This window comes from Athalia rosae, chromosome 6, assembly GCF_917208135.1.
Source record: "Athalia rosae chromosome 6, iyAthRosa1.1, whole genome shotgun sequence".
Classification (NCBI taxonomy): domain Eukaryota; kingdom Metazoa; phylum Arthropoda; class Insecta; order Hymenoptera; family Athaliidae; genus Athalia; species Athalia rosae.
The window spans coordinates 14,169,613-14,196,410 of record NC_064031.1 but is presented as its reverse complement, the minus strand read 5'-3'; the positions used below and the strand labels follow the sequence as shown (position 1 = coordinate 14,196,410).

Below are 26,798 nucleotides of genomic sequence, written 5' to 3'. Positions count from 1 at the left end.
GAATGAAGAAGAATTAATTTCGGCTTGTGAATATTATTCCGGTGCGAAGATATTGGAAAAAAATTCCTCTCACGTCGTGGAATAGAAATAAAGTACGATACCTTCTCCTTCAAAGCTCTCGTTAAGCACATCCTGGACAGCTTCCTCGCTCGCTTCCAAGGTGTGCTCGCGCCATGTTTCTCCATTATCCGATCTGAGGATAACTATTTCTCTTTCCTTGCCACGCAGTGATGCGAAATGTGGTACTTCTATGATTACGGGCCTGCAATTTTCAAGTCCAAATTTACTTGACGTTTCAAAAAGGGCCAGTTCTTCCGAATTTTTTTTTTATTTCGATCAAACTCTTCCGACGTCTAGAGGGATCTCCGAAACCGTGCTTGGACCACACTTATTAATTTTTATTAATTTTTGAAAGCTCCGTCAACTTCGTCGATTTTAGACATCGGTACGAATTGAAAGTATCGAAACTTTTGAAAACGTTGAAGTGGCTTACCCTAAAAATTTGGCACCGACAGGCCCAAGCTCAAGAATTCTGCTCGCCAATGCCTCTCCCTCCATTAATGGTGGAGGATTGGTGAGTTTATCCCTTTTGAGATACCGACAAGTTACTCGCATCGGCATAGCTGCCTTACGAGGAGGTACGATCACGCGAACTCCGCTATGCCGGCATCCTCTCATTGCTCCTCCTCTTGCGTCTACCAGGAATGAAACTAGGAAACTGTTCGAAAACTTGACGTTAGACACATGTTATTTGATTCCACTGATTTTGAAAACCACTACAACCTGCCTGCTTCCAATAATATTTGCTGTGGTAAACTGAGATGTATTTTTTAAAGGAACACCTTCAAAATTCTCATTTTTTAGAATCCGACAATTCAAAGCGGGCAAGTTATCTGGATCTTCATACTTTTCAATTACAAATTGTGCAACTCCTTTGACGATAAGCAATTAATTGATTCGATCTGATATTATATGAATATTTGAACGATCAAAGCTCATCCACTCGGTGTTGAAACACCTCAAGAATTTACTGGAACATTTTGATACATTTTTTTACAAAAAAATTGCACATTTACAAGCGAATGAAAAAAAATCTAGCCCAGTTATGAATATATCATGTGTATTTGTATATGTACTAGGGTGAGGTGAAAAAAATTGTTTCTTTTCATTTTCTTAGCATGGGGGCAGAATTTGTACCTTATAAAAAATTTTTTACTTGATATTTTGAGGTAGCCCACTCATTTTTGGAATAAATAATTAATCAAGTGGGGTACTTCCAGCAATAAACTTTAGAAGCAAGATGATTTCTGATGAGTAGAGGCTTTCAGATTTGGATTCCTGAGCTGATTATACGTGAGATTACTCTTAGAAAAGCAAAAAAAAATTCGATTTTTGAGCAAAATATAAATCATTCTTTTAATTGGGTTTAATATGCTTTTCTAACGTATTTTGACCTCAGGAATCCGAATTTAAAAGAAAAATTAATCTATCTCTAAAATTCACCGAGTTATCGCCAATTTTCAGCTTTTTGGGGTCAAAAATAAAAAATTGATTTTTCAGTCTATATTGATGTAATTTGAGCTCAGGAATCCTAATCCGAAAGAATAATTGATCTATCTTGAAAAATGACCGAGTTATCGCCGAATTATCGCATTTTTTGGCATAAATTTAAGGATATCTCGAAGGGAAAAAATCGTAGCTCAATTTGGACGACGGATTCGTGTTCCTGAGGTCAAAATACATAAGAAAAGTGCCATACGATCAATTTTGAAAAATTAAAAATTTTTGGTCAAAATTTGAAAAAATCGTAAGGGGTACCCCTTGGAAAAATCTCAAATTTTGGCCAAAAATTTTTATTTTTCAAAATTGATCGTATGGCACTTTTCTTATGTATTTTGACCTCAGGAACACGAATCCGTTGTCCAAATTGAGCTACGATTTTTTCCCTTCGAGATATCCTCAAATCTATGCCAAAAAATGCGATAATTCGGCGATAACTCGGTCATTTTTCAAGATAGATCAATTATTCTTTCGGATTAAGATTCCTGAGCTTAAATTACATTGATATAGACTGAAAAATCAATTTTTTATTTTTGGCCCCAAAAAGCTGAAAATTGGCGATAACTCGGTGAATTTTAGAGGTAGACCAATTTTTCTTCCAAATTCGGATTTCTGAGGTCAAAATACGTCAGAAAAGCATATTAAACCCAATTAAAACAATGATTTATTTTTTGCTCAAAAATCGATTGAGTAATCATCAATTATTCGCTGTTGGAAGCAGAAAAATTGTAAGACATCGATTGGGTTCAGTCGTAGACCCAATTTGATTCGTCGCAATCCATGCATGGGTCGAAATATTCGAATTTCTCGGTCTACGAGGGACCCTGAGCTTATCTGGAGTTAGGTAGACACGGGCGCGCGGGTTTGTTGTGGGGCGTCACCTCTGCTCAGCCCCCAAGGTGACGTCTCACAACAAAGCGCTACGCTGCTGGCCACCTGACTCCAGCTAAGCTTGGGCTCCCTCGTAGACTGAGAAATTCAAATAGTACTCTACTTGAATAATTATCTATTCAAAAATCGAGTGGGCTACCTTAAAATATCAAGTAACAAATTTTTTATGAGGTACAAATTCTGCCCTCATGCTGGGAAAATGAAAAAAAAAAATCTTTTTCCAACCCACCTTAGTGTATATACATATATAAACAGTGTAATTCATGTATTTACAAATTACAAAACTGAATTCATAGATAAATCAACGGAAAATTCTCAGATTTTTACTTATATTCGAAACCACATGTGAAAATAACAAAATAAAATAGTGTGCTCATCCTCGCTCAATTGAAAATTCAAAAATCAAATAAGATTCTATGAAATATTCGTACATATTTCAGTGCTCTTTAGTGTGTTTCGTGGTAGTAAGTTAGCACAAATTTATTCTAAGATAGAAAAATTATTCATATTATAACAATCTTAGAAAAAAACTTCAACGTATATATGCTCTGCAACTATATGGCGAAGCTGTATAAGGCAAGATTCATTAGAAAAGCAGTTGCATATTTTTAATCCATTTTCTTTCTAGCATTATATACAAACTTCTGTAGTTTACTGTCAAATGACTGATCTGATATGATTCGATCTGCAGTTACTGAACGTAGTACGAATTACGATATCGAATTTCTTTTCAATTTTAAAAGAAAGTACCTTGTGCCGTGAAAAATTTCCTTCCATTCTTTTGCTTTCATTTTTAATGTATCACAAGGGGTGAAAATGTTTATATGAAGTCGATGAGTTGATGATTACTGAACATCACACTGAGCTGAATGAAAACTATTTATTATGTATATGAAACCACATGTATTCTAAAAAAATAAGAACGAAGCAATCTACAATTTTGGGCAATGAAGAAAAAAGAAAAAACAACATTTTCGTGAATACATAAATTGGGTTAAACTTCGGATTGGACGAACGTTAACATTAGTGAGGATTTTATAACTCGTCAGATTCCACGCAATTTTTCTTTACGTTTTTTCTCTCTAATTTGATGAGCGCGGTCTATAATCGTTTGATTGAACAATTTTTTTCGAAAATCACCAAATTCGCTTATTAGTTCTTATTTTTCCTTTTCGTTTCGACGACGTGAGATTCTGTTGCACATAAAGTACTCGTGTTATAATTTTTTCACTTTTTCCCATCTTCCGGGCGATGTATATAAGTATACCCAATATGTATTCACCCGTACTTCCATTGAATATAAAATTGTCTACGCAACGTAGAACACACTATATTAAACAGACGGTGTATGATGATAAGGTACAAATATAAACATATAAATTAGGGATAAAAATGTTCTACCAAAGTGCTCGTATAAATTAACGATAATAGTTATAATTATAATAATAGGTGCAACATAGAAAAGAATCTAACAGCAGCTGAGATTACCAAGGCAGAGAGATTGCTAAAGATTTTCGAAGGGAGTAGAGTTCACTTACTTTCTCCAGTGTGGAATTCTGCGGGTAGCGGAAATTAAATAACAGAAAGGATCGGAAACAAAATAAAAATCGCGTTAGTATAATTCATAACATTCAACTATGATACTTATGATAGTAGATAATAGATAAGTATAACAATATGGCAAAAGATGAAGGGGTAGATATATTTATACAGATATAAATATATAAATATATATATATATATATATAACTACTATTTAATTACATTAGTTTCAGCTTTTCAAAGTTACTCGTGAATATATGTCATTTATTATCCATTAATTGGAAATTTTCACCTCAAACTTCCTCAGAGTAATTGTGCAAGTTATATGATATCACAGGCAATGACTGTACAGATCGTAATTTCCATCTTTTTTTTTTTGTCCGTTTGGTTCGTTTTTTCATTTTTCTTTTTCTCGTATTCTGATTTTTTTTATGCATTTATTAGGAGCCTACCTTCTCTATATACACAGTAGGTAACAACAATAATTATGTATTATAGCTGAAATTGGTAGTGCGGCAAACCATTCACACTGTGCTAGAATAACAATTGTTAACATGTTGATTACATGTGGCAGTTTTCATATTATTGTCCATGTTCTTTTTTTATTCAATCATCTGTCTCGATAAAATCAAATTACTCGGTTTTGACTTGTGGTAGTTTTTTGCTTTTTTGTTTGACCAAAATTTTTTTCCAATCAAGTGTGCTAACAGTTCTAAAACAAGCATGTGAAAAATATGTATAAAGATATAATATACAGTGTGGAAATTTTGAATATTTGTTGATGCAAAAAGTAAGCGTGTCAAAAATAATAATTGAACGTGTGTTCTGCTTTAACGGAAGGAAACGTTCTAATATCTGGTGTGCAAAATATTTGTTAAGTAAAAAACAACGGAAGGTAAAGGTAGGTAGGTATATATAGGTATAGTTATTGTAAGAATTTCAATATACACGACGTACACCTGATTCAAATTTTTGGTAGTTTGTGTCGTGGTGAGAAAATATACATAATAGTATAAATAATAACGAAGCAAAATTATAAAAAGGGTATAATATACCTGTCCCTCCACATCCCTTGTCCTTTAGGCACGATACCAAGGGCTGCCAGTGATGTGTTTAACGACACTAGTGACTCGCTAATCTCAGAACAGAACTATGTGTGATTATCGAATTCATAGCTTCAATACGTGCAGCTCATGCTCGCATATACCGTGCAGTGCAAATCCTTTCGATCGATAATCATTTGTATTCTTTCCGTTCTCTTCACTTCCAATGATTATCAACTATGTTTCTATAATCTACGTAGGTGCTACGCTAATTATCAACTAAACTAGACAACTATAATATCGTGAGGATGGAGAGTGAGATGATTCATGTCGACAGATATGCATGACGATTTCTGGTTCGTGATGATCCTTGTTAATAGAAAAGGTGCATTACGTGTTATGCTAATTCATACTAGGTCTTTTTTTTTTTTTTTTTTTTTTTTTTTTTTTATTTCAAACTTGTGAGTTCTATTCAAATTATATTCAAACTGTCACACACCTGTACGTATACCATGTGTCCCAGCGTTTACACTGTAATATGCCTGGTTCTCTACTGTCAGACGCCAGACCTACTCTATAGTGGCGAATCAAATCGTGGTCTCTGAAGTCTGGCACCTGACGGTTGAGAACCAGACATACTGTGGTGTAAAAGCTGGGACACATCGTATTCTGTTTGAACAGTGGGTTACGCATTTCACGTAAAAATTTGCGAATCATTTTTTATGCGAGTTATTGAATGATTCAATTATGCAGATTTTACGTGTTTGTTTTAGATAGCATGTAATACGATTTATCGGCTTGAATTCAAGAGACAAAATTTTTTTTTTCTAATTTTGTTTCAGAATTATGGATTCGTATTACCTGGTGATTTTATCAATTCATTCCTTTGATTTTTTTTTTTTTTTTTAATTTGAAAAAGTTTTTTCAATACATGTCTAAAAAATCTGGCCCACAGATTACATTGCAGAAAAAAAAAAAAAACGGTAATATTAGAATGCAATTTTGATTCCTCAAAATTCATGCCAAATCACTACCACACGACACATACACCACTCAAATGAATAAAAAAATATCAAATTTGATTTTTCAGATAATTTACATCGATAACTGCGAGTAATATTTTCGCATGAAAAAACCAAGAGAATGTAAATTGAATCGAAATTGCACGAAATAAATTTCCAGCGACTGGTTTCTGTCTCTTCAAACATAAGATCCATTGCTGACTTATGCAACGATAACGATGTGACATTTTATAATTTTATTTTAACTATTTATACTTCAATGTCTGAGAAATCTTAACAGGTTATACGTTATAATACGTTAGTAACAAGCAGTCTTTCACCAACACTCCAAATCACACTATAATACACAATATATCGTTACTTCCAAGTTATGACCAAGGTTTACATCGTTAATTATTTACAACGCGAAATTATCTAATCACGATCATACAGACGATTCGAAATACTATTTATCCATTCATAGAAAGATCAGTAGATATAATTTGCCCATACGAAGGCCCTGGCTCACTACGGTGTCAAAAAAATGATTTACAACATCTGAGTGTTGCCAAGTAATCAACGAACGATATTTCTTGATACCGTTGATTACGAACTCCAATAAAATTCGAACCCTGCACACGAGTATTTTTCAGAACATACCGGATGGTAAACGGTAAGAAAAATATTCATAACATCGAAGAGGGTGAATGTCTGAATATCAATGTACAAGGTACACATTGAATTTAAGTTTTTCTAATAATTAGCCAATATCGATTTCCAGTAATGAAAAATTAACACCTTACACCTCGAGTGTGCGTGGTTAACGTTTTCTACGCATGTTCAATAAGTGTTTTATTCAGAAACAAAATTCTGCAAATTTCACAAACAGCTGTGATCGTGATAGTGAGATGATATACGGAGAGATAGGAAAATTTAAAATCAGATACATACCCAACGTGGATCGGATGCCTGTTGATGTCAATATTGTCTGGTTTGTGATTGACTGCATTTGATCGGTGGTAGCTCTCTTTCGTTATCATCTCTGTTATGGTCGGAGCTACAATTGAACATCAGATATTTGTAATCCCCGATTCGGGAAGCTGGGTCGACGTACGTTATACGCGAAATTAGAAAATATCTGTCCAATCCCCAAATCCAATTTACGTTCGCGAAAATGAATCGGAGATCAAATTTCCCACACAGAACATTGTTCGTCATATTTTCGCCCTCTACATGTTTCCCAGCGATTCGATCACTCGTAATTGATAACCCGTTTCCATACATTTCCCGAATGTCGTAAGTTCTTACTCCACTTGATAAGATAAAGCGTACTCGACATCGCGATCACAATTACGATACTCATCGATTTGATAACGAAACGAGAATAAATTCCGTGCCGCGAGCTGAGGGCGTAATTATTTTATTTTGAATTCAAGTCAGACCCAATTTCGTGCATTTGGAAAAAAGTACGTTTTTTACCTCCAGAATGTCGATTGTCTCTTTCGTCGTCCGTAACATTCAGACGCATGGAGTCATCGCCCATCGATTTCATGTCATCAACAGTCATGTAGCGGTACTGCTGTTGGTCGCTCAACATCGGATCTTCGCCTATACAAATAACAATGATTCGTTTAATTTTCACAGTCGAAAACGATTCGTTTTTCTTCTCTTTTATCTTCTCCTAATTTCCTCGCTATTTCGTGCACTATTTCAAAGTTATTCCGCGAGTGTGGATGTGCGTTGATGCTCACGAATTGATTAAGAAAAAAAAAAGAAGAAGTCGGAATGATTCGATGCATTAATTTCAATCACTTGATCGAACTTGAAAAAACTCACAAATTTTCACACGCGGTATGTGAATATACGTATCTTTTTGAACCACGGCAGCGCAGGTTGGGAAAAAAAGACGTGCATTCCGTTCGATGGAGAATTGAAACTGATGTGGCACGCTTTTATCTGTCGTTACAACTATTGACAATATTTCACACGTTTGCTTGGTGACAAAGTTTCTTAAGATATATTATTGTTATTCTGTGCACTTGAGACAAATGTCGTGTTCTTCTCGCCGTGGAATTTTATGCCGAATATTTTTTACGCACAATCCTGATTTTCTGTAGGGTGAATTATAAATAATTTGTTTAAAGTCAATTGTTTCACTGAACGGTGCAAATCTAGAATCGACGATTGTTTATTTAAGAAAATAAAGTGTGTGCGTTTCAAAATGCAAATTATGTGCGGTTTCGGTGTGCCTAAATTTACAAATACCAGCGATGTGGATATTTTATATTTGTTTCAAATGCATCATTTTATTTGATTTAATTTTATCTTCATACATTTTCTACGATTAAAAATCAGTGTTGATGTGTTCAAATGAGTTGTAACGTAATGAGGATAGAATAAACACGGAAGAGCGAACGAGTGAATGTAGAAAAAAAAATTTTTATTCAAGATAAAAGTACTCACTCGGGTTGGGAGCGGAAATACAATTAAGACGATTGATAATTACATACTTCCAAGGGTAATTCGCACGGTTTTGGAATGAAATTAAATGATTTTAAGTGAAGTTCCTAGATATTTCAGTGTGCCAACATCGCGTATCGAGCAGTAACTGTAGACTGATTATGTTTCAAATAAGCTAACAGATATTTCAAGAATGTAACTCCACAATTATCCAATTGTCCATCCCGCCTACAAATTCAACCTACACTTGTGGGCTGTCGGTTACTGATGTCATACGAATAATAAGCAATGATTTAAACGATATGGATGATTATGCGATTTTTCCATAAAATTGGACGTAGTTTTCAACGGGGAAAAAGGCGAGAGAGCAAAGCAGCGAAAACTATTATACGATATCACAGTGTTCCGGGTATTTGCACACGGCCGGATGATTATTATTCGCATAACTTTTTCGAAAATCTCGCTTATTCTCACCGGCGATCTGTAATATTTGCATAGGTAAGTATAGGCTAAGGTAGAGCAGAATATCCAATGTAATAAAATAATCAAGCCGCTGCTGATCTGATGCTGTGCGAGAATTATTCGAATTGGGCTAAATGAAATGCAAGACAAGCCGTATTGCGCTCAGGAAAGACCGGGGCAGGATGAAAACTCGAGCAGAATTCTTAGAACATAGGAAATGCGAAAATATAAATTTTCACGTCACATTTTGAACATCGTTGCGATTTCGAAATCGAAAATTTGCCATCTGCGACCGATTCTACCCCCAGTCTTCTCTGGCCGTATGTGTATTTCGCAGTTTCGAAGTGCCGCTGCAGCTGCAGTTGGTTGCGATTGTAGAATGAGATGAGAAATTCTGTATGATAAATTGCGGAATATTTCCCATTTCAATGAATCCGGATCGATGGAGTCGCGTACGCCAGCCGAGGACGTCGTGGGGAGAGACGCTAAATTTACACTCGATATCTTACACGTGACGTCTATTCGTAATGCGTGTGGATATTACAATCAAGGATACGTATGTGTTCAACGTGTATTCATAACGTATTAGATGAAATCTGTTTTTCCGAGTTCTGATCTATCTTTACAGCTGACCTCACATCTACGATGGTAGGTGCAGTGACCTACATTTCCAAGCTTTTTTCATTCCCGTTGGCAGACGAGTTTACGTACAGTATAGCTACGACTATAGAAATTAGCCAATAACGTGAAATGCTGTGACTGTGAATGATAAAAGCTTGGGAAAAAAAAATAAAAAAATAATAGATTGATACTGTCACGGATAAACGCGGTTCATTGTATCTACTTCCCGAGGAACACCGTCCGTTTTATCATTTCAATTGATATGCGACCTCAATGCATCTGTGCTGCGCTTTTGTTTCCCGACGATTATTTTAATTCGCCATTTTTTTAAACGCCTGATGCAGTCGAAATGATGCGAAAAACAAAAAATAACATTGACGTGTGTAATCGAGTGAATTAATTATCACGCCTAATTTGAATATTAGCACAGTAGCCACATATGAAAATACTTTTTAATAACACCGACGTCAACGACCTAATTTTGGAATTACAAGATCTCCAGTTCACCAAACTATACGTAAGCTAAATTTCCTGAACTCTTGGCAGAGGTATGAAATTTCAAATCTATTCTATAACCCACTTACTTTTTTCAACTTTATTCTTTTTCCGTTTCGATCCGATGAATGATAATTTTTTCAATATGTAACGCATGGTGATACTCATCAAGAGTATCGGTGAAAACGATTACGTTTGTTTTCTTCTTAACAAGTAATTAAATAAATAAATAAATATCGCACACAACCGGCTGATACGAACGTTCTAATGTCAATGAGCCCACATTTTATAAGTTACACGAACTCATCAACTGACTTTTATTGGAGTAACGAACAACAGATTATGTTGCCATTCAAATCTGATAACAATTAGATATTGATATCGAAATGACGCGCGAAAGGAAAAATTTCTCGATTAGGTCTTCGTGCTTGATGATAACATCATCAGGCATCGACCTGTAGATGTTTGGTTGAATTTTTCAGGAGCATTTCTTTGCAAAAATTATGCTCTCAGGAAGTACCTGAGCGCCGCGGTTCAATCGTTCGTTACGATTATGGAACGGGAAACAAAAAACGGCGATATTGAATGTGATGAAAATAAAAATAAAATGATTAATGCCTAATTACGGCTAGGTGTACGGTTGGCAGTAATGGTAGCGTGAATGGAATAATGGATGTTCAGAGACGCCCGGTAGGAACTTCGTTCGTTTTATGAAGCGTAATTAACGGTTGTAATTTATTTTATTTTATTTTTTTTTTTTCTCCCAGTTAAAAATTAATCTCCCAAGCATGGCACACCGACATACTTTTTGAATCACCCTGTCAACGGGTATTAGCGCACCACTGACCACAATTACTCGACCTATATGTTATAGGTCGTGAACGTGAATGTTAATTGACTTCAATATACGTATACGTATAAAATGGTTATCCATCTAATTCTTCCGAATTTCAGTAGCTGAAAGTGAATCTTCGGAAATTCAAATCCGTAATTTTATCTTCACCCGAAATTTTCGTTCATTAGATAGAAAAATAATTTAGATTGATGAAATAATTTTTTTCAACCAACAAAAAATATTTTCTGAACGTAGTTCAATAGGTAGAGACGCCAAATTTTGTCGCCTTCCGTTTCTTTTCTTACAACAAACGTCATCTAGTTTTGATATCCCGAATCTAAAGTTAGTCATTTCGGTAGGCCTTGGTAAAAAATTGGTGGCGAAACGCCGATTCTACGAGGTGATATTTGAAAAAGAAAAAACATTGTTCACGTTGAGTTCCTGCTTGAAATATTATCGGAATTGATTAAATATAGATACGCTTGACTTATTGAAACGAAAGTTTTGACAAAATGAATTGTTATTACGTGTTTTTGAAACGATAGAAAAACCTTCAAGTCATGACATGTGTTTTTGTTGAATGGATGTTCGTTAACATAAGAAGCGTCCTAAAATCGTCCCCGAAAAAATATTAGTCTCCTGTTTATTCCCTTGGTTTGCAATCGTCTTTGTCCCCTTATAAAAAATCTTGGCTCAGTTGGGTCTCGAAGGATTCATCATTTTATTTGCAATAGTTTTTTTTCTCATATTTTTTAAAAAAAGGGAACGATATTTGGCGACTCTATCTTATCATCCCTCTTTATTTCATGACAATTTCTTTCCTTTGATATGCAGTAGGAGATGATTTCGGCAGCAAAGAAAAATCGATTAGCTATGTTTGATGTAATTAATTAATTGTTAAAGGAATTGTTATAGGATATTTACATATTATGTCACTGTTCCTGTTACGGGCACACCCACAGCAAGCCATCTTCTTTGGTTTCTTCCTCTCTTTTACTTTATTATCAGGCATTTTGAAATTGGTCCACAATTAACCCGACTAGAGTGATAATTTGTTACTGTACTTGTTTTACAGAAGCACGTGGAAGATCAGAGCAGTGTCAATTAATTTTATCCTTAGACAATTAATAAAAAAAAATTGAAGAAAAAAAACAGTTCTAGCAATTGTAGTGAATAAATTTTTTTCACAACTCGAATGGGTTATCTATTTTTTTTTCTTCCCTTTTCCTTGCATGTATCTTTTTCAAATTCAGCTCTGCGTTTTTTCAGAACAATTTTATGTTTCATTCCAACAGAGCAGCGTTTCATTCAAACACAGCTATCACGACCGCGAAAATCTGAACGATAGAATGATGAATGTTCACTTTTTCAGCTTTTTTGTTCTTTTCTGGTCCCGTTGAATGTGGCACAAGTTGAAAACCACACAATCAGACCGATCGATCAGCAAGAACAAAGTATCGTTCGTTGGTTCTTTTTCCTTTCAAATTTACCAAAGGTTTGTCCAATTTTGTTTTAGAAAACGATCACGGCTCGGACACGCCCTAACAGCAAACGTAGTTATTGAAACTATAAATCCGACGTATATCACTGCTGCTGAGTTAGTTTGGATGAATAGAAGAGAAAAAGAAAACTTCGTAAACTCCACTTTTACCAAGGAGATTCTTTTGCAAGGGCTGATAGCACTCGTTAGAGACGTCGACGAGTCGTTTACTCTTCAGCCAACACGCGAACGAAACTGTAACTTCTTTTTGCCTCTAGTTCTAAACTTTGCACCCGCTACTGGCAGGCCAGGAACAGCGACTGTCTTAGAATTGATACTCGTTCAGCACAAGCTTAGAAATGTGACCTCATTCCGTGAATCACTGATTTTATAATAAGAATCCATTGGTCCATAATTACGCAATTCTATTGACACGGTGATGTATCTTCGTTATGGATACTCTAATGAGCTCCTTCCGTCTCTGACCTTTTACCTTGAAATCTAATCGAAACGGCATGACGTGAACCGAGGAGATAATTCTTCGGGCGGGCAAAAAAAAAGGCGCGAGCTTTTTAGCTTTTTTCGTGCGTACACGCGAATATCGGGTGAACTTCGCGAAGATGAAAAACCATGGACAGTAATTAGTAGAATAATCGGGTTACTCGCGAATGCTTTCAATTATCGTCTGTAATTAGATTTGTTTTACGATCTTCTGTCTTGTAAATCAACAATTTTCATCTGTGCGTAACAGAATACGATTTTTTGGCGTACGCTCGCGTTATAACCACAGGTATAACCGACAGTTTCTGAATATTAAACCGTGATGCCGTAAAATTTTTATGCCTTTTTTATCGCGGAAAAATAAAGTAACCGTGAGTTTGATTTACACCCCATGTGTGTTTTCTGGACGATGTTTTCTTTTTTTCTTTATGAATCGAAGCCAGAATTACATTTAAAAGATACTGCAAGGTAAAGGGAGAGGAAAAAAATCAACCATTCGATCGAATCGGATCGGTATGGACGGATATTAGTAAATTGCTCAAAGACAAACGAGAAAACCAAAATAGGGATTTCAAACTTGGATTAGTTGGGGAGAAAAAATTGATCACTCTGTCGCTGCATTTTTCACACGGATCACGTCAAAACCAAATTTGATGAACCCCAATTCGAAGGGGAAGTTGAGCTCTCTACCTCAATTGGATCCGACAATTAATACGTCCTAACCGACGTCGGTTCGCAGTGTTCACCGCAATTGTTAATGTCCAGAAATAAATGTCGGATGGAATTTATAAATTTAAAAAAAAAACAAAAAAAAAAGTAGATATACAAATTTTGTTAATCCACACACGGTTCACCGCTAAAACTGAAAGCTTTGTGCTTATTGTTAGTTATATAAATTGGAATATTATTTCGGTGGGTAGATTCGAACTTGGCACATAGCCATTCTAAGTCAAACTAGCTTAACCAGAAAACAAGCGCCACGAAACAAGGCCGCAGAACTTGCCTTATGTAACAGGTAATACAGCGGAGAGAAAAAGCTAGGAGAGTCGCATCCAAACATACCGCCTGCATACGTAACACCCGCCCGCTTCGATACGGCCTGACGTACTGTGTAATAGTGGGAACTTTTATACACCTCATTATTATGCAAATTACACTAACAATAGGACGCCCTATATTTATTTAATGACAGCATATGGTAAATTTTACCGCCCTACGGAGACGCCAAGTATAAGCGCAAATGCATCTAATGAAAATCGAGGGGATTTGATTCATTCACACGCGTATATAGGTATGGGACACGACGCGCCAAATTGTCCACTCCCTGACCCTGACCATTGAACATTTTTTCAAAAATCTTTCTACGAATTTTTGTCAACCGTTTCTTACGTGAATAATTATTCGGACTCCCCCATAAAATTACACAGGATTTTGTTGTTCCAAAATTCGCCCGAATTCTGTGACAGGAAGCATCGATTTCGAACAGTAGTTCCAATGGCATCAGGTAGAAAAAATGTGATACGGTCCAAATCAGAGAACAAACACTCTATTTCAAATGGAATGCCCTGGATGATGTGCGTCTTCATTCCGTATGACGTTATCAATCAATATGCAAACTAGGTAATCGGATTTGTCAAACGAACGCGGACGTGAAGCGATCGTGAATTCCGCAGAAAATGATGACATTTGTTCTCTCCATAACGACGATGACGATGGCGCGTGATTTTTTTCCGGGGGAGGGGGGGATTAAAACCCTGTAATGAGCTATCGACGAAACGGTTTTCGAATACTCTAACGATCGGAGCTTTAAACATTCAACGTCTCTATAAATAAATTCTGACCTATATAAGAACTAACTATAGATTTCAATGTTTATACAGTGAAGTAAAAAACTAACCAAATGGCAGGAAGGAAACTATCGCGAATATACATTTTTTTCAACGTACATCATTCCATCGTCCGACGATACTTTATTCCATCCATAAGTCGTGAAATTATTATTCCCTAGAGAAATTTTCTGCTGAAATGTCAGTGGCTATTCAGCAGGACGTGATTTGGCACCGATTCGTATAATATGAAATGCTGATATTCTTCTATTTCTCTAAAATTCCGGAGTCATTTTTAATTTCACTTGCCAAGTTTCAACCATTAGCTGTATATTACGAACACACATGTGTTCTCTGTTTTCCTATTCAAACCACCCATAAGTATCGTGCATTGCTATGATGTATTTTAAACGTTAAATAAAAATACAGAAATTTTTTTTTTCCTTCTTTTTTTAAAAAAAAAAACTCGCCGTAATCTGAATTGTACGATTCTTCGCATTTATTGGGTAGCATTGAACAAGAGTTAAGCTTAATTAATAATTATAAAAATGATAATGTTCATTTAAATTACTGCGATAAGCTGCAGAAACTGAAGGTAAAATGAAAATCATATAGGTAGGTAGGTAGATCGGTAGGTACATGTGTACTTGAATGTTTTACAATATTACGAATGAATGTACATACATACAAGTGGAGGGTGTGGGGAGATCGATAGGGAGATGTGAAATATGAGAGAAAGAGATAGAGAGAGTGAGAGTGAGAGTGAGAGACAGAGAGAGAGAGCTTTCAACTTACTAGTGTAGGTCATTTGGCCCTGGTAGTAGGAAGGGAGGTAGACATGTTGCGCGTGTGGCGGCTGCCCGTACACATTCATGGCTGCCATACCAATTTCGTCACCACCTATATATCGTACGCCATCAAGTAAGGTATTTTACACTCAATCATCTCCCTAGGATACTTTAATTTTAATTTCTGGCAAGTCTTTTTTTCTTCTTTCTACAATTTTTTTCATTTTCTTTCACTATACATTTCAATCGCTCACTAAACGTTTCGTAAAAATATTAATTTTCTTTCACTTTCTATCCAATGAATTGATTCTGATAAGCAAATTTCACACTTTGATTTTTCATCTTATTAATATTTAGAAGCCTTTTTTTTTCTTTCTTTCAATACTTTTTTCATTGACAATTTTTGAGAATTTATATTTTATCACAACACAATAAATAGATAACTGTGCTAAACACATGCTCTTGCCAAATTAATGCAAATTCGAACCGAAAGAAAATAGAAAAGCTAATCATTATAAAAGAATATTTTTCAACAAATGGAACATTATATCGACTGAAAATAATATTACATAAAAAAAAAGAAGTAGTTCATCTATATCTGTTGTTGTAACTATAATTGTGCTGTTCGAAACATCTATAAAGAATTGTTATATTAAATGTATGAAACAAATTCTTTTTATCAAACTTCTACGGTCTAATATGAATGTTATGTAGCTAGCTAGCGTCAACATTAATGATAGTGTTCCGTGTCCTGAGATATGTATATCTATTTTATGGCGATTTCTAAACCCTCGTGAATACAATATATACCTATGTGGCATGTGAAGGAGAGGAGTAACTTCAACACTTAGGGAATGAGAATACGAAGCAAACTAGAACCGAAAAATCCTACTATCTTGTTTCTCCTATAGGCCTATCCATACGAGGTTTGTCTATGAGGAAAAGTTAATGGCAAAAATAAAAAAATGCCTGGGGTAGCTATAATTGTTAGTACAAAAAAGCCAAAGCATGCCAAAGCTCGTTTTAAAATGCAAGTTAATTATCGAAGTGTAATTAGCAGAAGTACATGCTACGCGCAACTTGGTAAAGCTGTTCATTTAACAAGCGTACACGATAATTTCCCATAAGACTCGCAATTTCAGACCAGTTTGACTCGATAGAGTAATTTACTAGTAGCCGGTACATCGGTACGGTAAATTATCAACTCTTATCGAAAACTTTGGTGCGTAGGTACAATTATTGACTAAAAGTTCCACGCGATAGCTAACCGAGTGCAACTAATTTCAACCAGACTATGAAGGAAAGGTGGCATGAAATATTACGCGCTAAGTACGTGAAAACTTCAACTAATTACAGCGCATCACAGAGAGGAAAAAAAAAAATATATATATTACATAATACATTATATCACCCTGAAACGTTACCGTTTTTTTTTTTCTAACGCAGTAAATATATCGATGTAACTATATTCAGTGCACTTGCAGATCTACGCAGCTCGTGGTATGGACCTGGACTGTTTAGGGTCAGGTAAAATTTACACGAATGCAACTAGAAACGAATGCTAGATTCGATTCATTTTTTTTTTTTTCTATCGAAAAAACGAGATGCTCACGGATCGAAGAAAATTAATCCGTTCAGCGTCGAGCCGGAAGTTATATTCTTGCGAATTTCTACTGACCCTAAATTTAGGATCACCTTTACAGGCTTTGAGATACCTGTTGTGATTCTTGTAGGACGGAAAAAAAAAATAATGAATAAAAAATTAATTGTATCGATCGCATGACCAAATCAGTAGCTACGAAATAATCAGGCAAGCATATACCGATCCACTACGCATACCAAATAATCTAGATTTCGTTCGATCGGGGTGAAAATCACTCCGGAGTTCGACTCGACGATGTATCGAAGGACTCGATGAAAAATATATTTGAGAAACTTACCGCCTTCGTCTTCGCTATCGCTCATGAAAGTTTCTTGCATTGATTCCGGTGCTTGCACCTTGTACTTTTCTTCGATTGTAACCGTGTGCGTTGTAGTAATCACGGTTTCAGTGACAACCTTCAACGTTTCAACCACACTGATGTAACCCAATTTCTGAGCAATGTCTAGAGCCGTTTGACCATTCTATCGAACAAAAAACCAAAAAAACGTCATCACGGAACTTCGATGATTATGTTGAAAAAAAAAAAATGTTTTCCCTCAGCTAATCGATCTCCATCTGTCTGAATACTTACGTTCGTAACTGCGTTGGGTTTCGCCTTGCTCTCCAGCAGTAAATTTATAACTAAAGTGTGTCCTTGTTGGGCTGCTTGATGTAACGGTGTGTAACCAGCGCCAGTACTGCTGTCAACCCCTGCTCCTGATCTCAACAAGAAACGTACCATCGCCGCTTGACCGAAATGGGCGGCAACGTGGAGAGGTGTGTAACCAGCCTGTTGAAAAATGAAAAAACAAAAAATTAACGGCGTTTCGATCAACTTCGCGAATGCAAATTCAAACGAACTTCGGGGAATCACAGTTTTGCGACAATTTCTTGCAGATCCCACCGATTTACCTTCGTTTTGTTGTCGATTTCAGCCCCATTTTTAACAAGAATAGAAGCGACGTTGACCTTGTCTTCTTGTGCGCACAAGTGCAGAGGTGTCAGTCCGTTCTGTAAAAAAAAAAAAGGCGACGATTATTAATCAAACGAATAAAATCGATTGAAGAAACGAACGGAAGAGTGTAACTCACCTTTGCCTTATGATTCGTATCTGCCTTATGTTCGATGAGCAATGTCGACATGTCGGTATGACCCTCCTGAGCACTCAAATGCAGAGGTGTGAAACCAGCCTTCGATTCTGCGTTCGCCTTCGCTCCGTATTCCAGCAACGTTGTGGCAATATCCATCTGCGAGTGGGTCGTATGAAAGATTACAGTTACGAAACATTTTTCGCCTGAATTAAAAACTGCAGCCAGCATTTTTTTGATGAAATAAATCGAAATTCAACGTCACGATTTCGCGACGTGATTCGCTTTAAAATTCAACGGATTGGAAGGGGTTTTTGTTTCACAAAAAATGGTACCTGATTTTTTCTAGCTGCAATATGTAAAGGAGTATGACCATTTTTGGCCATAGCGTGCGGAGACGCTCCCTTGTCGAGGAGAAGTAGAGCGACGTTCTGATGATCGTAGTGGGACGCGACATGAAGCGGCGTCACTCCGTTCTGATCGGTTAGTTACAGAAGCAAAAAAATAAGTTTGTTAAAAATCGGAAAAAAAGAAAAATCGAATCGCTAAAACATTTAGACAGCAATTAGAAAATTTCCAAACTTTCCAAAATATGTATATTTACAGATAATTTTTTTAGGCCCTCGATGGTTGCAAATTATTTTATTACATTTTGCGAAGCCGTTTACTTTAATCGAATACGGTTAAGATACAATCAAGTCAAACCAAATAATCTTTGCGGAAAAAAAGAATTTTTCACGGTGGTAAATGACGTTCGATAAATCTTACCTTTCCTTGAGCATCAACGGGAGCGTCTTTCTGCAGCAAAAGCCTGGCAACGTTCATGTTGCCGTACTTTGCAGCCAAGTGCAATGGCGTGAAACCTTTCTTCGTCGTAGCCGTTAGAGATGCTCTGTTTTCCAATAGGACGGATGCCACCTAAAAATCGAACGGATACGTCGATTTATTCGAAGGAAATCCGTAGAATTGTGGGGAAAAAGGATTTCAAGAGGAGAAAAATCTGTTCCCCGATCATTTTCATACCTCTTCTTGGCCTTCTTTGGCCGCGATGTGCAACGGGGTGTACAAATCTTTCGTTGTCGCGTCGACGTCGGCACCGTGCTGCAGCAATAACATCACAATGTCGACATTTCCCAATCGCGAGGCTACGTGCAGCGGTGTTTGGTCCTCCTGCGATGATAAAAGGCGAACCTCGATTGAGTGGAAATAGACAGATGAAAAAATCGGAAGTTCTCCGAAGAGTGCAAAAAATTGAACACATTATTTCGGAGTCATTGAATGTAATTGATTGATTTTTTAGTTCCTAGGCAATAGCGTTACGAGAACATAAACTCACCCTTGCTCTCGCGTCTACTTGCGCTCCATTTCTCAATAGAATCCTGATGATGTCGGTTTGATTTGCTCTGGCAGCCAAATGGAGAGGTGTTTCGCCTCTTACCGTTGGAATGTCTGGACTGGCTTCGTGTTGCAGTAAATAAATAACGATGTTCATACATCCCATGAAACTTGCGACGTGCAGAGGTGTGAGACCAGACTGCAAGATGAAGAAAATATTATTTTCCGACACCACGTTACGATCGCGAATGACGAAGCATCGTCGCATACCTCGGTTGTGGCTTCGATGCTAGCTTTATGCTTGAGGAGAAGCTCTACGACTTTTATACGGTTTTTCTTGCAAGCGATATGGAGAGGCGTAAATCCATTCAAAGCTCTGGCGTTGGGATCGGCGTTTCTATCCAGCAAAAGTTTGGCTACCCTAACGTGGCCACAATGAGCGGCGACGTGCAACGCGGTCAAATAATCGACGGTCACATCGTCGACGGGGGCTTGATGGTAAAGCAATATACGAGCAGCGTCCACGTGGTCCCCCTGAGACGCCATGTGGAGCGGGGCTAGTCCGTTCTGAAAATTGAATGTGAAAAGAAACGAATAATTTTCGAGACAATTTGGATGTAGATGATAGGTAGCGATCTTCGAAGGTGATAATCGTAGCGACTCACCTTCGTTTTCGATCCAATCGGAGCTCCGTTCTCTATGAGAATGTCTACCACTTCGTGGTGACCAGATCTAGCGGCACAATGAAGCGGAGTGAGTCCGTCTCGAGTTTTAGCTTCGATGTTGGCGTTCTTCGACATCAGAAGATTGACCATCTTTATCCTCCCCCATTTCGCCGCGACGTGCATCGGCGTTATATTGTGCTGAAATCACGACTATGTTCTAGATGCGCGAATTTTTAATTTTTTATTACCGATCCACGGAAGCGATGGGCGACACCTCGATAATTTGAGGAAAAATATTAATGTAATCCAGATGCTTTACCTTGGCGGTGAAGTTAACCGCCGCTCCTTTTTCGTAAAGCAACGAAGCTATTCTGTCATTGCCATAATGTGCAGCGATGTGAAGCGGTGTGAATCCACTTTTAGACGTAACATCTGGATTGTGGTCGTTCTGGAAAAAATAATAAAGTGTCATTGCCGGTGTTTCCGAGGCGTGAGAGTGACGATTCACGAAGTCCGTTCGATCTGAGCAAACGAAATTACTTGTAAAAGCAGCGCGGCGGCCTTGCAGTCGTCCTTTTTAGCAGCGATGTGAAGAGCTGGTAGGCGTACTTTACCCCTAGTGTCACTTTCAAGCAGTACAGCAACCACCTTGTCGTGACCCTGTTGCATAGCCACTGCCAACGGCGTGAATCCGTCCTGGAGAATGAATTTTTCAATGAAACTCAACGTTCGTTAGCAAAAGTAGACGCTACCGAGGATTTTCGATCCAAGGTGAATCGTCTTTCGCCCTCAGAATTCCCGTCATTTCTCACCTCGGTGGCGAGTGTTTGATTGGCACCCTTGCCAAGTAGGAATTTGACAACGGAGTCGTGGTTTTCTTGGGCAGCCATGTAGAGCGGCGTGAAACCATTTTGGGATTGGGCGTTCACGGAGGCACCCCGTTGGACGAGTAAATGTACAACCTCCTCTTGTCCGGCTTTAACGAGGACGAAGAATAATACGAAAAAATTATCGTCGCGAACCCTCTGCTTGAAATTCAACAAAAAATTGATAATCACCTAGCGATGCGATGTGCAGGGCAGTGTTTCCCTTCTTGGTGGCAGCATCGACGATTGCTCCCCGTGTCAGAAGTTCTCTTACTATTTCTATGTGGCCGTCTTTTGCGGCTAGGTGCAAAGCGTTCAGTCCATTCTGTGGTAATAGAAAGTTTTCAGTCGAAAGGGCGGAAATTTCTAAGAGAATTTTCGCGCAACTCGCATCCGTTCATCGTTCGACGAATCAACTTGGCTTTCTTTCGAAGGGGTATGAAAAAAACTGATCATTTTTTACGGAAACACGATCGCATCAATTTCGAAGACTCTGATCTTGAAGTACAAAGTATACCTTACCCAAAGCCAACGTTCGAACGTACGAGAGAAGAGGGAGTCTAGGGTGTCGCTGAAAAAGCAGCAGGGGGGAGTTTTCAAGCTTAATCTGAAGTGGATCGTTCGAGTAGGAGGGTTGCGTAAAGGGTGAATATTTTGCGGGTGTCGGGTGCCTCGCTTCGGTCTCAGCGAATCGAGTTAAGAGTAATCGGACTGACTGAACATCCGACATCCCCTTGGTAAAGAAATAGTCTCAGGTGATCCAGTCCGAGTAAACCATAACTCCGGTACACGCGATCGTCAATTCATCAAACATTCAAAACTTTCGACCGAGTGAATTCGTATGAAAAATTTTCTCACAGCGTTAGAAGCATTGATGTCCACTCCGGACTCGAGATATTCCAAAACCTTTTCCAGCTGACCCGCTCTGGCTGCCCTGAGAAAAGCTGTGCTCGGATCGCTCTGTAACACAAGAAGAAAAAACATCTCGTTCAAAATTCGTAAACTCCGTCGAAGATCGATGTTCGAATATCACATTCCTGCTCATTATGGACACCCGCAACCTCCTACCTATTTTTTCCTCGGCGAGTGAATCGCGTGCTTCGTTGCACGTTTCCGAACGTTCAAAAAAGAAAAAAAGAAAAAACTCCATGGAGCTTTGCGAGGTTTTTTAAAGAGGGGGCGGTTAAATAAACGTTTATAATTGCGCGAGGTCCTTTTAAACCCGTAACTAGGGTGCCAGAAGTGCATGCCTACGATACGTATGCACCGAAGAGCGCATACTGGTATACGTATACCTCTACGTGCGGTTCCACCGATTGCGCCAGTAGGGGTTGTAAATACCTATTTGCGGTTGTGTGTGGCGCCGTGCAGTCTGAAGTGACGTCACGGGGTAAAGGAACTCTCGTCCCCTGTTTTACTGCACCCTCGATTTTTACCCAACCCAACTTCACATATTATATTATATACCACGTCCTGTTATACTCGTACGGCTAGGGCAGATAGTCTAGACTCTGCGTCGCAATCTAGACTCTATAGGTGCGATATATGTACGGATTGGAAAATTAACTTCACTATGGAAACGCCCGTTAATCTGTACCATACCGATTCTGCAAAATTTAGTAATTACACGTACGCGATGTAAAAGTGAGGACGGAAATCAAAAACAAGAAAAATTGACGAATGAATGAAAAAGTGCATTTATATCGATGCGTGATGCGGTGTCGTTCCATGTAATCGATAATTCGCCAGGTACGTACATATGTTTTTAAATTGATACATGGGAACGTCGGATATCTTTCCATTTATGGCGAGGTATGCGGGTCGAAATTTGCGCCCGTTTCTGTCGGTGCATTTTTATAATTTATAATTACGTTTCTATTCAACGTGGGATACAGTTTTTTTTTTTTTTTTTCTTCAATAATTGCGTACGTATGTATGTATATATTTTGTACGTACAAGCGATGGATCTGGTGAGGTACGCGAGACGGAGGCAGCTGCCATGATGCCGATGTGATCGAACAGACTAAATCGCGCTATAACGCGGGCCGCGAACCGTTGGAGATGGATCGCTCGAGGAGAGCTCTGGCTAGCATCGCAGCTTCTATTTCTGCTTCGAAAATAAAATCAATGAAGTGGATTGCGTATTTTCTAACCGTTCAGTTCTGACGTCAATCACGGATAATGCGATGAATTTACAATGAAAATAAAATCGATTGATTAATTAATTGTAAAATGTGAAACTGCGGCGATATAACGAAATTTTGGATAAATCGTCTTTTGCTTTCTACAGGTAAAAAAATGGAGAAAATACGCAAATATCCGGGGTAATTTTCGATGGAGATCGGCTTCCGAGTTCTGCGCACGTGTCGAGAGTATTTGATTATTTTTTGTTCGTTTCACGAGCGTCATTTAAATTATGGCTTCATTTCGACCCGGGTGCATGTTTGACATGCAAACTAATAACGCGCTGCAGCTATAGCCGAGCGACGGTGATCGAAATTTGTTTGTTCGTTTTGTTCTTGTTTTTTTATTTTTTTGTTCTTTCACTCCAGGGACTTCAAAGAGCGAACAAACGTCGAAAGTAGGCACGTCGCACGGTCCTCACTTGTCGCGTAATTAAAAACGACACCCCACAAACAGTGGACCGTAAAAAAGTACCAAGATAAGAATTCGTTCTTGAGTTTCATCCGAGTCGCAATATCGCGATTCGTAGTACGAGCGAAGATTGCGCAGTTTAAACGTTGTATGAAAAAAATGTTCGATTATTCAATCATCTCGTAGATTCGAGAGAAGAAAAAAAAAAATCCTCGCGTATAGATCAATTTTGTTCGGTTGAAAAAACAATATAAACGCGAGAAGCTGTTCATCGCGTTGCGAAAACCTCATTAACGTCCCGAGGGATTTGAGGGCACTTAGTTTACGTGATAATTCGTTATAAATTATTACAATCACAGCCGCTATTCGGCCTTTAGTCGTTTCTAACAGATTCGAAATTATTCTTAGAGTTAACCTTGACTGAATTTCTTTTATAACACATACACAACGTATGGTTCAAACGATTATTTAACACCGCGACGTATCGGAATATAACATCCAAAGCCACTCCGCAGTCTATTTACGAGCATTACCGTCGTAACGCGATCTACGAATAAGTGATGTGTTTACTCGCGGCGGGTATAAAAAATTGAAAAATTACCCAGTGTTGAGATTTTTTCAAATTATTCATTCTTCTTATTTTCATATCCGTTTATAGCTACTACGCGTACACAGATCCTCGTCTAGCCGTCGTCGTCGTCATCATTTTATCTCGATTCTAATGTTTCGCCCAGTCACGTCCAATCCATCATCACGAAACATTACTATGACGATTTTCAATTCGCGCACGAACATGCGAAGCCCAAAATCATCAAACGAAGCGTCGTCAGCTTCGACCACGCGAAGCACCATGAACACATCGTACTTTATACATCGGTGTACCCTGTTTTTGAGATGAGAATCGCAGAAACGAAATTCGGGAAAAAAATATTTATAGAAAAAACATTCCTGCTAATATTTTTATCCCGCATCTGGATAGTAGCTATAAATACCTCATGGTGTTCGCGCGAGTATCGACAGTGACTGATATATACACACGTGTGCGAGCCGCCGATGAAGTCAGAAATTGTAATATACGTTATACCTAGCATAATTATTCGTGTACATAAAAATTCGCCGCTGCAGGAGCAAGTCGGCAATTATACCGGCGTGGAAATTATTAGCGCGTGACGTCATCGCTCGCGTCATCGCCATGCCGGTCAGTTATGACATTGGCCTAGCCGTCAGCATTTGTATCGGATAAATATATACGTGTGCGTATACGGTGTGCGACAATTTCATCAACTCGACACGCACCGACACTGCTCCGCGAAGGTCAGGATGCTGCCAATCACCTGAGCCCTTGACAGTCATGATTTCATGAACGACGCGCTGCCATTGTACCGCCTAATCGTTGACGCAATAATCCTGCCGTCGTTGAATTGGAGGAGAGAAAAAGAGAAAAAAAAACACGCTTCAATTACACGAACGCGGAAATGAGAATTATATACCATCTCGAATCTACGAGCATTATGATTTCTGGATTCTCGAGCAGGATATTAGCCTGGTCCGGTGAAATTAGGAAATGAAGCTTCGAATGTCGCTGCCATTATTTGAGATGTATGTTGGATTCTTCGCGTCGGTATAAATATAGTACGGACTGCAGACCGCGGATTCCTGGGGGGTAATGAAACTCTGAAGACGCGGTATTCCGTTACCTGCAACTCTTTAGAAATTGAGCATTGAAGGTTTTCTCGGGGCTACCTGGTCCCGCACAGCAGCGGCAGCGCCGCAGAGACGATGAGACGATAGAGAGGCGAGAGACGTTGGGTCAAAAAGAAAGGGGAAGAAAGGCGGCGAGATAAAGAAGGAAAAAAAAAAGTGAAAGGTAAAGATGAGGAAGGAGGAAAGATCGGAGATGAAAGATGTAAAAAAGAACGACGCTTCGCTATGCCGCCTAGACGTATCTACCAGAGCCCAAGAGGGTAACGACCAAGACGAGCTTGGCCGTCTTCCACGAGGACGTTGCCCGGCCAACTTAAATATTTAGGTACGTCTTACACCTACCTACTTTATATACAAAAACGAACCGGAGCACATTGCCCGGTGGACCAAACGACTACCGAGGGATGCTTCCCGCTTTCTTCAGCTGCGGATTATATCCGCTCCGACTCGTCTCTCGAAAACTGTAATCGATAAACGAAAGAAGAGCTGGCGATGAAAATGAAAAATTCAGCAAAAAGGGAACGTCCGAGAAATACCAAAATACCGAATCCTCCTGTGAAATTGACCACCTTGCGGAATAAGCACCGAGGGGAAGAATCGGTGTTCGGAATGCGCCGCCGCACAAGCTGTACAGGTTCGTTACGAAGAGTGTGTGGATCTTACGAGTGGAGGAAACGGACCACATGTATTTTGTATATACATATTTTTGTACGTAGATATATATATGTTTTTTGTACACCTACTGCACCAGCTACCCGTTGTTGTTATTCACGGCTCGACGCAGCCAGCCGTGCTTCCTATATGAACGTACGTTAGTGAAAACTCAAAGCACAGCTAAATTACATCACGCGCAGTCTAAAACTGGCTTATTAGATAACGAGACAAAAAATGGTGATGCTTTCTTCTGCAGACGTAGTGCAACAGTTTCGTAACTCAACCGTTTTTTTTTTTTTTCAGGGAATACTTTTACTCCTTTTGGCTGAGGTCGAATTTTCTTTCCAAATGAACAATCGGAAGAGTCACTTCGACCAAAAACCGAAGAAGTAGTTTCGGTCAACTCGGCACATTTGATCACAGGGGCGATTGATGGAGGGGTGAAAAACCTCGTTTCCTCTATTCTTTTATTTCAATTCATTCACTATAGAGTAAATAACGCGGTACGTTCGTCTCAATTTTTTTCCACCTTTGTTACTTCTGTCTTCAGAATTTCGAGGGTCTGCGATGCGACGTTACCGAAACCAACGCGGTCAAGGCTCAAGTAATTTTGACAATTGCCGCCTGTTCGCCGTGTATGCTATAAAATTATAAACACATAGGATTCATGCCCACACTTCTGTCACGCAATATGTCACGGCTTGTTACGAGTCACATTATAACACAAATTTATCCAACAACGTC

The 26,798-nt window shown here is 38.4% G+C and overlaps 1 protein-coding gene across 25 annotated transcripts in view; it reads right to left on the bottom strand.

Annotated features, from left to right (window-relative positions):
• Positions 1 to 26,798, bottom strand: part of LOC105692132 (ankyrin-3-like) — an 87,798-nt gene that overhangs the window by 36,865 nt on the left and 24,135 nt on the right. For 14 of the 25 annotated variants that reach the window (XM_025746240.2, XM_025746242.2, XM_025746247.2 and 11 more), the window contains 21 exons: positions 21,960 to 22,061; positions 21,294 to 21,426; positions 21,048 to 21,211; positions 20,776 to 20,931; positions 20,555 to 20,683; positions 20,236 to 20,433; positions 19,841 to 20,137; positions 19,572 to 19,769; positions 19,259 to 19,405; positions 19,004 to 19,153; positions 18,571 to 18,711; positions 18,239 to 18,394; positions 18,060 to 18,158; positions 17,740 to 17,937; positions 17,446 to 17,629; positions 15,513 to 15,617; positions 7,517 to 7,645; positions 6,989 to 7,094; positions 5,049 to 5,126; positions 494 to 718; positions 102 to 262 (listed from right to left, as the gene is read on the bottom strand). In XM_025746240.2, coding sequence (XP_025602025.2) covers positions 102 to 262; positions 494 to 718; positions 5,049 to 5,126; positions 6,989 to 7,094; positions 7,517 to 7,645; positions 15,513 to 15,617; positions 17,446 to 17,629; positions 17,740 to 17,937; positions 18,060 to 18,158; positions 18,239 to 18,394; positions 18,571 to 18,711; positions 19,004 to 19,153; positions 19,259 to 19,405; positions 19,572 to 19,769; positions 19,841 to 20,137; positions 20,236 to 20,433; positions 20,555 to 20,683; positions 20,776 to 20,931; positions 21,048 to 21,211; positions 21,294 to 21,426; positions 21,960 to 22,061 — 3,256 coding nt within the window. Of the gene's footprint in view, positions 1 to 101; positions 263 to 493; positions 719 to 3,989; positions 4,008 to 4,134; positions 4,706 to 5,048; positions 5,127 to 6,988; positions 7,095 to 7,516; positions 7,646 to 7,873; positions 7,979 to 8,500; positions 8,626 to 10,164; positions 10,322 to 11,834; positions 12,695 to 15,512; positions 15,618 to 17,445; positions 17,630 to 17,739; positions 17,938 to 18,059; positions 18,159 to 18,238; positions 18,395 to 18,570; positions 18,712 to 19,003; positions 19,154 to 19,258; positions 19,406 to 19,571; positions 19,770 to 19,840; positions 20,138 to 20,235; positions 20,434 to 20,554; positions 20,684 to 20,775; positions 20,932 to 21,047; positions 21,212 to 21,293; positions 21,427 to 21,959; positions 22,062 to 23,057; positions 23,118 to 26,798 lie in introns of those variants that run through there. The other 11 variants (XM_048657323.1, XM_025746243.2, XM_025746244.2 and 8 more) reach the window with 11 other exon arrangements.